At 31.8% G+C, this 12528-nt stretch overlaps 3 protein-coding genes across 3 annotated transcripts; 1 reads left to right on the top strand and 2 right to left on the bottom strand.

Moving 5' to 3' along the window:
- The first annotated feature begins 2909 nt into the window (after positions 1-2909).
- Positions 2910-6450, top strand: LOC119615810. The gene is made up of 4 exons (XM_037971796.1): positions 2910-3169; positions 4758-4860; positions 4918-5851; positions 5913-6450. Exons 1-4 carry the CDS (start codon positions 3039-3041, stop codon positions 6323-6325), a joined length of 1581 nt encoding a protein of 526 aa, XP_037827724.1. The 5' UTR covers positions 2910-3038; the 3' UTR covers positions 6326-6450.
- A 783-nt stretch (positions 6451-7233) lies between these two features.
- Positions 7234-8129, bottom strand: LOC119615808 (seminal metalloprotease 1-like). The gene is made up of 2 exons (XM_037971794.1): positions 7881-8129; positions 7234-7812 (listed from the first exon to the last, which is right to left on the bottom strand). The coding sequence occupies exons 1-2, from the start codon at positions 8101-8103 to the stop codon at positions 7265-7267; spliced, it is 771 nt and encodes a 256-aa protein (XP_037827722.1). The 5' UTR covers positions 8104-8129; the 3' UTR covers positions 7234-7264.
- Positions 8130-10697: 2568 nt separating this feature from the next.
- LOC119615809 (seminal metalloprotease 1-like) lies at positions 10698-11603 on the bottom strand. The gene is made up of 2 exons (XM_037971795.1): positions 11331-11603; positions 10698-11265 (listed from the first exon to the last, which is right to left on the bottom strand). Exons 1-2 carry the CDS (start codon positions 11542-11544, stop codon positions 10733-10735), a joined length of 747 nt encoding a protein of 248 aa, XP_037827723.1. The 5' UTR covers positions 11545-11603; the 3' UTR covers positions 10698-10732.
- Positions 11604-12528: the final 925 nt, after the last annotated feature.

Below are 12528 nucleotides of genomic sequence, written 5' to 3'. Positions count from 1 at the left end.
AAAACAGCAACATTTTTAATGAAAAAAGTTTAGATGTGAGTTGGAATACAATTAAGTGGATATTCTGTTTTAGATTTTGTCTTTTAGTTGGCCAATATGAAGAAAAGACAAACAGACAATGAATAGTCGTGGTAGAATTTAGATTTGAAATGAAGTATTGTCAAAAAAGCTAAAACAAAAACAAGAATGTCAAGGAAAATCTGGCATTTAAAGGGAAAACTGAGCACCGTGGGGTGATAGCGTTATAAAACTATATATCAGAACTAGAACTGAACTAGAATATAATTAGAACAGAACAGAACTAGAACAGAACTAGAACAGAACTAGAACAGAACTAGAACAGAACTAGAACAGAACTAGAACAGAACTAGAACAGAACTAGAACAGAACTAGAACAGAACTAGAACAGAACTAGAACAGAACTAGAACAGAACTAGAACAGAACTAGAACAGAACTAGAACAGAACTAGAACAGAACTAGAACAGAACTAGAACAGAACTAATAGAACTAGAACAGAACTAGAACAGAACTAGAACAGAACTAGAACAGAACTAGAACAGAACTAGAACAGAACTAGAACAGAACTAGAACAGAACTAGAACAGAACTAGAACAGAACTAGAACAGAACTAGAACAGAACTAGAACAGAACTAGAACAGAACTAGAACAGAACTAGAACAGAACTAGAACAGAACTAGAACAGAACTAGAACAGAACTAGAACAGAACTAGAACAGAACTAGAACAGAACTAGAACAGAACTAGAACAGAACTAGAACAGAACTAGAACAGAACTAGAACAGAACTAGAACAGAACTAGAACAGAACTAGAACAGAACTAGAACAGAACTAGAACAGAACTAGAACAGAACTAGAACAGAACTAGAACAGAACTAGAACAGAACTAGAACAGAACTAGAACAGAACTAGAACAGAACTAGAACAGAACTAGAACAGAACTAGAACAACTAGAACAAAACTAGAACAGAACTAGAACAGATCTGAATTTTAACTCAAACCCATTGTAAATGACAAAACTCTTTCCCTTCTTTGTCTTTCTTTTCACATGAATAGGAAAAATCTTTCATTTTGAACTGATGTTAGTGGCAGTTTTCAAAACAAATAATTTTGTCTTTAATTTCCACAGACTCTTAAACTAAACGGAAGTAATATTTGGCAAAAGAGAGTAAATATATATAACACTGACAAGGAAACATTAAAACGGGACACAGACACAAAGCTTAGAAATGACAATTCAATAGAAAAAAAGGAAAACCTTACAAATCTTAAACAATTTTATAAGAATTCTTTTATGCGCATACACATACATATTTTTCTTGAATATTGAAATTTAAAGTCTCGGCAGTGAAATGAAATATTCTAAAAAATATTTCTTTTCAAATTTATTGCAACATCAATTCGGTTTGTGTGTATTTTTCTAAATTTTAGTTCATTTTATGAGTTTAACTGCAAGTAGGGTATACATATAGTTTAAACCACCAAAAAGGAAGGAAGTATTTCATTTCCGTTACGCGAGCAATTGCAACTACATTATGTACTGAACACTTGCTCATATACAAACGACAAATAAACGGATAGACAGTTAAACACACGCACATGTAAAGAGTATAGCCTCTCTCAGTTGTTTTTTTTTTTAATACAGAGACAAATAATAGATTGCATCCATCTATGGCAACAAACAAATTGCAACAACAAAATAACAAAAATCCTTTACTTTGCTAAAACTATTTAACATTCAACCATTTATCCCGTGCTTCATACTCCGCATCCTCTTCTCCCAGCCCATGACTTTCGGACTACCACATTAGTTTCCGTTAATTTCATTGCTTTTCAAGTTGGAATTAGAGGCGGGCGGTCGTTCGGTTCATTCATTCATTGCTGCAATTTTTATGTATTTTTTTTTTCTCTATTTGTAGTTGGTTAGTTTTGAGGTAGTTTTTGTATAGTATTTAAGCTTAAAATTCCAACCAAAAAAATTAAAAAAAAAAATAAATAAGCATCACGAATGCACTTCCATTTTCGGACGTGCATGTCATTCAAACATTAATCTTTAGGCTTTAATGTTAAACTCTTAAGCTTAGTAGGTCTCCATCGCTATAATGGATGCTGGTTTCTGTATAAAGTAAATGGAAGTGCATTAATTTTTAGAAGTTAATATTTTTCTATAATAAAATTGTTTATTCTGCTACTTAATCTCTGTTTTCTGTAGGTTGTGCAACTTTAGAGGGTTGGGTTAAATAAAGCATTTGATGATGGAGATGCTACAGTTAAAAAATGGCATTCCTTATTTATTCCGCTATAGCGGAATAAACTGAACTAGAACTGTAGTAAATAGTACTAACAAATTCCATCATGATCAGAAAACAACGATTTTAAAAGTTGGGTAACATGACATAAAATCCCCCATATATTTATAAATTTTCTTTTTACAATCACTCTCTTATTTTTCTAAAAAGAGAACAAATGATAAAAGAATTGATAAGGTAGTCGTTGCAACACAGGCAAATAGAATTTTTATCTTATCAGTAGATGAGCTACACTAAGCAAAAATAGATAAAGTTAAGCCAATCATTTAATTTCTGTAAAAAGAAAAAACTTTAAAAACTGTGAATGCTATTAATTTTGACTACAAAAAAACAACTAAACAATCACTAAAACAAGTATTTAAAGCACTAAAAACAAATTTAACAGAAAACAATTATTAAACTACGTACATATGTATATTGTTCAAATATTAACACATCATACTGTTAAAAAAATTCTTACTGCACTAATTTTAACAATTGTATTATTATTTGTTATCAACTTTGTTTTTATAGATAACGATTACTCACTTTTTGTTATCTCTTAAAATACAAAATTCAGTTTCAGTTTGCCTTTATAATTAAACGAGACAATACGAAAATATCGAGTAAAACCATTAAAAAATGTGATATTTTATATAAATCTAAATAAAGAAATCTTCCGGAATTTGAAATAAATTATTATTTATAAAAATAAGAAATGCATAAAGAACAATGTATTTATTTAAAGAAATAATTATATGCATCTGTTTGGTATTTACAGTTTATGGTGAAAATTCTATAAATAATTGTCCACGATTTTGTAAATGTGATTCATATCTGCAACTAAATAGAGCACAATGCAGGTATGATTACTGAGAGAAGCAAAGAAACTGTTAACAAAATTGTCTCTCTTAGGTAGAATAAAAAGAGAATGAAATGTTAAACTTTTGTGGAAGTGTATTAAGTGAAGTAAAATGAGGGAATTAAACTATGAAACTGAACTAGAACTGAACTAGAACTGAACTAGAACTGAACTAGAACTGAACTACAACTGAACTAGAACTGAACTAGAACTGAACTAGAACTGAACTAGAACTGAACTAAACTGACTAGAACTGAACTAGAACTGAACTAGAACTGAACTAGAACTGAACTAGAACTGAACTAGAACTGAACTAGAACTGAACTAGAACTGAACTAGAACTGAACTAGAACTGAACTAGAACTGAACTAGAACTGAACTAGAACTGAACTAGAACTGAACTAGAACTGAACTAGAACTGAACTAGAACTGAACTAGAACTGAACTAGAACTGAACTAGAACTGAACTAGAACTGAACTAGAACTGAACTAGAACTGAACTAGAACTGAACTAGAACTGAACTAGAACTGAACTAGAACTGAACTAGAACTGAACTAGAACTGAACTAGAACTGAACTAGAACTGAACTAGAACTGAACTAGAACTGAACTAGAACTGAACTAGAACTGAACTAGAACTGAACTAGAACTGAACTAGAACTGAACTAGAACTGAACTAGAACTGAACTAGAACTGAACTAGAACTGAACTAGAACTGAACTAGAACTGAACTAGAACTGAACTAGAACTGAACTAGAACTGACTAGAACTGAACTAGAACTGAACTAGAACTGAACTAGAACTGAACTAGAACTGAACTAGAACTGAACTAGAACTGAACTAGAACTGAACTAGAACTGAACTAGAACTGAACTAGAACTGAACTAGAACTGAACTAGAACTGAACTAGAACTGAACTAGAACTGAACTAGAAGAACTAGAACTGAACTAGAACTGAACTAGAACTGAACTAGAACTGAACTAGAACTGAACTAGAACTGAACTAGAACTGAACTAGAACTGAACTAGAACTGAACTAGAACTGAACTAGAACTGAACTAGAACTGAACTAGAACTGAACTAGAACTGAACTAGAACTGAACTAGAACTGAACTAGAACTGAACTAGAACTGAACTAGAACTGAACTAGAACTGAACTAGAACTGAACTAGAACTGAACTAGAACTAGAACTGAACTAGAACTGAACTAGAACTGAACTAGAACTGAACTAGAACTGAACTAGAACTGAACTAGACTGAATAGAACTGAACTACTGAACTAGAACTGAACTAGAAAACTAGAACTGAACTAGAATGAACTAGAACTGAACTAGAACTGAACTAGAACTAATTAAAATTTGGGAAGCGCTAAATAAACTAAAGACAAAGTTCATAGGATTATGTTATCAATTTTTCTGTTCGTTTTTTTCTTCGTCACTTCAAAAAGCTGCTATCAACATTTTCCACAAATATGTCATTCAATATACATAAGTACCAACACTTGTACTTTTTAAAATAAAAAAATTCTGAAGATTATTGTTACATTAATCTCAATTTAAAATTTTTAATTCTAATTATATTCATTACAGTTCCAAACGACTTGTAAGTGCCGAAGTTGATTTACCTTATCAGGTACAAATATTAGACTTAAGTTACAATGACATTACCACAGTGGATAAGAAATGTTTTGAGGTAAGTCTTAAATCACATAAATTAATTAATAAAATAGTTGTTATGTTGTCATTTTAGAACTTTTCCCACTTGAAATATCTCAATCTATCAAACAATGCCCTGCACACACTGGACTGGGAGTCATTCTCCAAACTAAGGCGCCTAAACGAAATAGATCTCTCTTACAATAGACTCGAATACTTGGATGAACGTCTATTTGCCCGAAATAAATATTTGTTAAAAATAAATTTGGAAGGCAACAAATTGGAGTCTTTGCAACATAAAACTCTTTTAAATAATCCATTTGTAGAAGAATTAAATTTGAAAAATTCACAATTATTTTTACTACAACCAGAACTTTTCAGTGGTTTGCCTAATCTAAGAAAATTGGATTTAAGTAAAAATTTACTTAATAATTTTAATATAGAAGATTTTGTATATTTAAAGAAATTGGAATATCTTAATCTAAATGAAAATTCCATAAAATGTGATACTGCCATCAAAAATAAATTGAGTTTATTGGAAGAAAGGGGTATAAATGTTACCCTGGATAAATGTTTCAGAGAGATAAATGGAAACTTTAAAAGAGCTACCGAAATGTTTGAGAAAATGGTAATGGCCGCTTCGCCCATCGAAGAGGAGGAGCATTTAAATAAAATTCACCAATGGCGTTCTAATATAGATTTAGAAGAAGATTCCACGGAAGAAGATGATGATGAGAATTCCAAAGAAATTCATCATCAAGTTATAAGAAAAAACAATGAATGGTTAAGATTTGCTCCAGATACTATTTTGTGTAATAAACAAAATTTTGTTTTATGTCAAGAATACCGCTCATGTTTGCAGGACTTAAATAAAGCTTGGCATGAACAACGCATTATTAAGGAACAATGTCCTCTTCATGATATCAAATTAGCTTTTTTCATGGGCATAGCCATAGGCGCATCGGCTATAGTATTCATTTTGGCCTGTGCTTTATGCATGAAAAGGTGTTTGGAAGTGAAAAATTCAGGTATTTATAGCTTTTAATTTTGCTAAAAATTTAAATATGTAATTAGCTTTTTTAATTCTAGTTCCACCTCTTGACCACATCGATGATTTACCCTCGCAACCTTTGGCTCGACCCACCTCACAACTTCCCCCTCAGGTGAGAAGACAACCACGCAGAAGAGCTGCTCCTCCCCCACGTTCAATGGTACGCTACGAAGGTCCAGTTGGAGAAAATTTCCTCTCACGTCTATTTGGTCGTCCAGCTCGTCAACAATATTATCGCACTATTAATCAAAATACAGCCACATTAATAAGACGTTTAAGTCGCAGTAATTTATTTAACAATCGTTTAAGTCAACATTTTGCGGAGAGACAAAATTCTAGTGAACCCAATAGTCCAGTTGAAGAAGATTACTCTCCATCAGCCCCTAGACCGGAAACACCACCACCTTCGTATGGAGATGTTGTGATACATAATTGTAGTGATGCTAAATGATAGTAATATGTGACTAGTATTTCTTAATGTTTAGAATTTAGACTAAAATATTCTTAATTTTATTAAATATATTTATTACACCAAAACAATATTGTAAAAAAGTTTATTCTACAAAAAGATTTACTCCCACTATCCCGAAATCGGACAAAACTAATTGATGTACTTAAGGAGTACATAAATCTTCTAAAGCTCCTTGGTATAAAATCTGTTTTTTAGTAAAAAAATAAAATTCCAAATTTTTGGAAATTTTCTTTAAAAAATCTAGTCTTTTGAGAAAAATATATATTGAAAATAGTAAAACTCTTTTTTAGCTCTTTTTAAGATTAATGCTCTTTTTAAGATTAAAGTTATTTTTGAGATTAACGCCCTATTTAAGCTTAAAGCTTTATTTAGGCTGAAAGCTTCACACATAAGCTTAAGCTATATTAAGGCTTGCCCTCTATCTAGGATTATAAATTCAGTAAAACCTAAAGCTTTTCTAACTAGAAACACTATTAAAGCTTGAAGCCCTAGTTATATTTAAGCTTAAGATAAACATAAAGTTTTTTTTTTAACTGAAGACTTTATTAAAGCTTAAAGATCTATATGGACTTAAAGCTATATTTAAGCTTCAAACTCTGTCTATTGTTTAAATCTCGGTTTGTTCTTAAACTCTATATAAGCTTGATGCTGTATTTATAACTATAGCTCTGTTTATTCTTAATGCTCTATTTACTGTAAAAGCTTTATTACGCACTATGGTCTTAGGGCCTAGATGATCAGTGTGAGTAAATAGATTTAGAACTTTAAAACGTTTTCCAATATTTCCAGCATGAAAGCTAACAATATAAAACAAAAATAAACGCACTCTTTTAACAAAGTTCAGTTCAAACACTGTAAATATATATCAAATAAAAAACAGATCAATATTTTATGCTCAAAATTAAAAAAATGTATTTTCTAATTCATTAAAACTGGACACTTGTACATCAAATTCAATTTAGCAATATCACTAGCACTCAAAGCTCGTCTCTGACCAATTTCGATATGTTCACCCTGTAAAGGTATGATGGTCTTTTCACCATTCTTCGAAAAGGCAGTAGAACTATAATGTAAAATACTGCCATAATCATATTCAATATTAAAATCAGTAACTGTTTTGTCATCGTATTTAACAAAATTGTTCAATTTGCCATACTTAATGTTTTCCTCTACAACTAAGACATAGTCATCACGATTTGTGGCACATTGTTGATGATGGAAGCCCAATGAATGTAAGATTTCATGCATAATAGTGCCTAATTTAAAGCAGCCCTTGTCCAAACGATCTACTTGTAAGTTAAGCGTTTGTACCTTGCCACGATAACCGACTTTGGTGTGGCAACCAGAGGGCTCACCAATGAAAAGCAAATGAGGTGTTTTGTCATCAGCAACGGGAATGAAACGTATGCAGCTAACGCTTTCGATATTTTTCATGGCACGTTTAATGTAGGCAACATGGTCGGCATCTGCATATTCAAATAAATATTTTTGTATTTATTTAGTTAATTAAATTTTTAATTGTACTTTAACCCACCAAAAACTTCATCTATTTTATAGTGAACTTGGCCGTTGGGCCATCTTTTCGATTCCGCTATTTCACCATTACGTGTCATTTCTATCTCCATATCACCTTGAAAAAATCCACCAATTAATTCGTGATCTTCCTCATAATCCTCTTCGTTGGTGGATTCAACAGGAGCACCAATACTTTGATGCATGAAAATGACTAATAAACCGATATAAATGAAATTTTTCATGTTGATACTTTGTCCACTAACTGAAAACTAATATTAGATTTCCAAATAATTTCTAATTTATAGCCAATAATAGAAACTAAATTTTAATCTTTTTGATTTTTTTTTCAAGAGGTGTGTATTAAAAATGACAATCTGTATTTTTAATACTTTCTAGCAAAAAATTGTGTATTGATAAATCTGATCTACAACAAAATACAACTTGTTGAAAATTAGTCAATTAAAGTTTACGATTATGTGTAATAAATTTCCTTGCAAGTACAACGCTAATAAACAGGTATGGAAACTTTAGTACTATTGTATTTTTATCAGTACTTAAAATATGCTCCCACTCCATCATACTAGATACTTTTCTAAATTGGCCAACAGACTAGTCAGTAGAATACTCAATGTACTACTCATTAGACTAGCCAATGAACAAGACAATAACAAAGTGAGTAGACTGTACTATAGACTACTCTATAGAGTAGTCAAAATACTATATATATACTAGTCTATTGAGTAGTCAACAGAATAGTCTATAGGTTAGTCAATAGAGTAGTACATAGAGTAGTCCATAGACTAGTGTATAGAGCAGTCCATAGACTAGTGTATAGAGTAGTCCGTACACTAGTCTATAGACTAGTCTATAGAGTAGTCCATAGACTAGTCTATATAGTAGTCCATAGACTAGTCAATAGAGTAGTCAATAGACAAGTCTATATAGTAGTCCATAATCCTAGATAGAGTCCATAGACTAGAGTAGTCCATAGAGTAGTTTATAGAGTAGTACATAGACTAGTGTATAGAGTAGTCCATAGACTAGTCTATAGAGTAGTTCATAGTAGTCCATAGACTAGTCTATAGAGTAGCCCATAGACTAGTCTATAAAGTAGTCCATAGACTAGTCTATATTGTAGTCCATAATCCTAGATAGAGTCCATAGACTAGAGTAGTCCATAGAGTAGTTTATAGAGTAGTACATAGACTAGTCTATAGAGTAGTCCATAGACTAGTCTATAGAGTAGTCCATAGACTAGTCTATATAGTAGCCCATAGACTAGTCTATAGAGTAGTCGATAGACTAGTCTACAGAGTAGTCCATAGACTAGTCTATAGAGTAGTCCATAGACTAGTCTATATAGTAGTCCATAGACAAGTCTATATAGTAGTCCATAATCCTAGATAGAGTCCATAGACTAGAGTAGTCCATAGAGTAGTTTATAGATTAGTACATAGACTAGTCTATAGAGTAGTCCATAGACTAGTCTATAGAGTAGTTCATAGACTAGTCTATAGAGTAGCCCATAGACTAGTCTATAGAGTAGTCGATAGACTAGTCTACAGAGTAGTCCATAGACTAGTCTATAGAGTAGTCCATAGACTAGTCTATATAGTAGTCCATAGACTAGTCTATATAGTAGTCCATAGACAAGTCGATATAGTAGTCCATAATCCTAGATAGAGTCCATAGAGTAGTTTATAGAGTAGTACATAGACTAGTCTATAGAGTAGTCCATAGACTAGTCTATAGAGTAGTCCATAGACTAGTCTATAGAGTAGCCCATAGACTAGTCTATGTAGTAGTCGATAGACTAGTCTACAGAGTAGTCCATAGACTAGTCTATAGAGTAGTCCATAGACTAGTCTATATAGTAGTCCATAGACAAGTCTATATAGTAGTTCATAATCCTAGATAGAGTCCATAGACTAGAGTAGTCCATACATAGACTAGTCTATAGAGTAGTCCATATACTAGTCTATAGAGTAGTCGATAGACTAGTCTACAGAATAGTCGATAGACTAGTCTACAGAGTAGTCCATAGAGTAGTCTATAAAGTAGTCCATAGAGTAGTCTATAGAGTAGTCCATAGACTAGTCTATAGTATAATTCATAGACTAGTCTCTAGAGGAGTCCATAGAGTAGTCTATAGAGTAGTCCATAGACTAGTGTATAGAGTAGTCTATATACTAGTGAATATAGTAGTCCATAGACTAGTGTATAGAGTAGTCGATACAGTAGTCTATATAGTAGTACATTGACTAGTCTAATCTATGGACTACTATAGACTAGTCTATAGAGTAGTCGATACAGTAGTCTATATAGTAGTCTATAGACTAGTCTATAGAGTAGTCCATAGAGTAGTCTATAGAGCAGTGCATAGACTGGTCTACATAGTAGTCCATAGACTAGTCTATAGGGTAGTCCATAGAGTAGTCTATATAGTAGTAAATAGACTAGTCTATAAAGTAGTCCATAAACTAGAGTATAGAGTACTCCATAGACTACTCTATATAGTAGCCCATAGACTAGTCTATATAGTAGTCCTTAGACTAGTCTATAAAGTAGTCCATAGACTAGTCTATAGAGTATTCCATAGACTAGTATATAGAATAGTCCATAGACTAGTCTATAGAGTCTTTAAAGTAGTCAATATACTAGAATAGAAAGTAGTCAATAGACTACTCTATTTTACTCATTCCAAAAAAGGTTTTTATTCTTTCAGTTTTCCATGCCTGAAGTGAAATTAGACAAAAAAAAGTAGTAATACGGTTTTTACCATAATAGTATCTTATCAAACTTGCGTTTTTTTCACCGAAAATCAAGACATACTATATACGAGGGTGGGGTGAAAACATAAACTTTTATTTCTTAACAATTGTACATTTTATTTAATTTCAAGACATCACTATCGCTTAACTCTAAACGTTGACCCATCACTGCATCAGTGCTTTTCAGAGCCACTAACGTTTTTTCGCCATTTTTCGAAAACGAAGTTGAACTATAATGCATTACACTGCCATAATCATATTCCACACCAAAATTCGAAACAGTATTCGAATCATATTTAACAAAATTACTCTCCATGCCAGTTTTAATATTATCCCACATAACCTTAACATAATTATCACGTTCTGTGGAACTGTGCTGATGATAGAAACCCAAAGCATGCAGCAGTTCATGCATAATACTGCCAATTCTAAAACAACCCTTATCCAGATCATAAACTTCTAGATTGACATTTTGCTCAGTACCGCTGTAACCAACTTTGGCAGAGCAGCCAGTAGGTTCACCTTTAATTCTGATAAAGGCCTTTGTGGTATCTATGGCATGACGGAAACGTATACAGCTTTTGGATTCAATAATTTGCATGCCTTTTAGTATATGAAGAGAGTGTTCAATATCTATGGGGTAAAATATTAGGATATAAAATATTCTAGTAACAACAAATCCTTATAAAATTTCATACCAAACACTGGATCGATTCTATAGCGCACAATACCATTAGGCCATCTTTTGGTGGTATCCAATAAACCATTACGTGAGTTTCCTAAATCCATATCACCTTCAAACAAACCCGCTTTTAATTCAGGATCATCTTCTACTCTTTCCGTTTCAACTGGTACTGCCTGACAGTGGGCCAGTAATAAACCCCATACAATTAGTATAATACATTTTTTCATTTTGAGTGTTTAAAGAACTTTTGAAAAGTAATAAAATTTCTTTTGCAAATGTTCTAATTTATACCAAAAAATCTTAAAGCAAAAAGCAAGTCAATGAACCTTTTTAAATTTTTTTCTTTATTTGCTGTTCCATAAACTTTAGTATAATGGCAAACAAATGGCTTAAATTAAGGTAATTAAAAAGTATTTTGCTTAAAGTTTTGTTATGCGCAAAACAAAAGAAATCATAAATTAAGAAAAAAAAAGTAAAAGTAAATGCAATAGATTTTTATATCGTGATAACTTATCAAACGTTTTTTTCATAAAATTACTTTATATGGAATTTGCATTAAAATTTAAACAAAAGTTAAAAGCAACAAAAGTATAAAAATATCTTAATTAAGGCATAACTGCACCTAATTAAACCACCAGCAAGATTTTGGATAACGGCTTGTTATCTAGTAATTATTTAATGGAAAATTGGATATTGCTAAATACATTGTCCTAGGCACACGATTTACGTTGTTTGGTTTGGGCTCGTATTTTAGTTAATTTTACAACGCACAATGGGAAGGGTCCAAAAAAGGTTGCTTCGACTAGACTGACAATTTCGCTGAGTAATGAGTGCTGTACAGTGAAATTTGGTAAGAGTTGAATCTTATAAACCCAGCTAATGGGTCAAAAGTCCTCAAAGTAAATTATTTGTATTATGTGAAGAATTAAAGCGATTCCAATTTTTGATAATATTATTTAAAACATTTTCCTTTACAGGAAATCTACTCCAATACTTCGCAAAACCTTGTCCTAGCAATGTAGATATTATCATTTGAAAACATATTTTCACGTTTATCATCCAATATTTTTATGGATTTTTTTATGAATTAACAATACAACTATTGAACTAGTTAAATAATATACCCTTCACCATAGTGTGTTTAAACTAAGTTAATTTTATAATATTCCAATTTATTATATATTTTTAAACTCTAGCAATAACAAATATAA

This window comes from Lucilia sericata, unplaced genomic scaffold, assembly GCF_015586225.1.
Source record: "Lucilia sericata isolate MDLA Ls3-8-SP2 unplaced genomic scaffold, ASM1558622v1 Contig008079F_arrow, whole genome shotgun sequence".
Taxonomy (NCBI): Eukaryota; Metazoa; Arthropoda; class Insecta; order Diptera; family Calliphoridae; genus Lucilia; species Lucilia sericata.
The sequence above is the reverse complement of the archived record's forward strand: the minus strand, read 5'-3'. Positions and strand labels throughout refer to the sequence as shown.

Bases quoted from the DNA above. Each gene is read 5' to 3' on its own strand.
- LOC119615809 (XM_037971795.1), bottom strand. From the start codon at position 11,544: ATGAAAAAATGTATTATACTAATTGTATGGGGTTTATTACTGGCCCAC. The intron at 11,266-11,330 runs GTATGAAATTTT...TTTACCCCATAG, and splicing joins TAGAATCGATCCAGTGTTTG to ATATTGAACACTCTCTTCAT.
- LOC119615808 (XM_037971794.1), bottom strand. From the start codon at position 8,103: ATGAAAAATTTCATTTATATCGGTTTATTAGTCATTTTCATGCATCAA. The intron at 7,813-7,880 runs GTGGGTTAAAGT...TTGAATATGCAG, and splicing joins TAAAATAGATGAAGTTTTTG to ATGCCGACCATGTTGCCTAC.
- LOC119615810 (XM_037971796.1), top strand. From the start codon at position 3,039: ATGTATTTATTTAAAGAAATAATTATATGCATCTGTTTGGTATTTACA. The intron at 4,861-4,917 runs GTAAGTCTTAAA...TTGTCATTTTAG, and splicing joins TGGATAAGAAATGTTTTGAG to AACTTTTCCCACTTGAAATA. The intron at 5,852-5,912 runs GTATTTATAGCT...TTTTAATTCTAG, and splicing joins TTTGGAAGTGAAAAATTCAG to TTCCACCTCTTGACCACATC.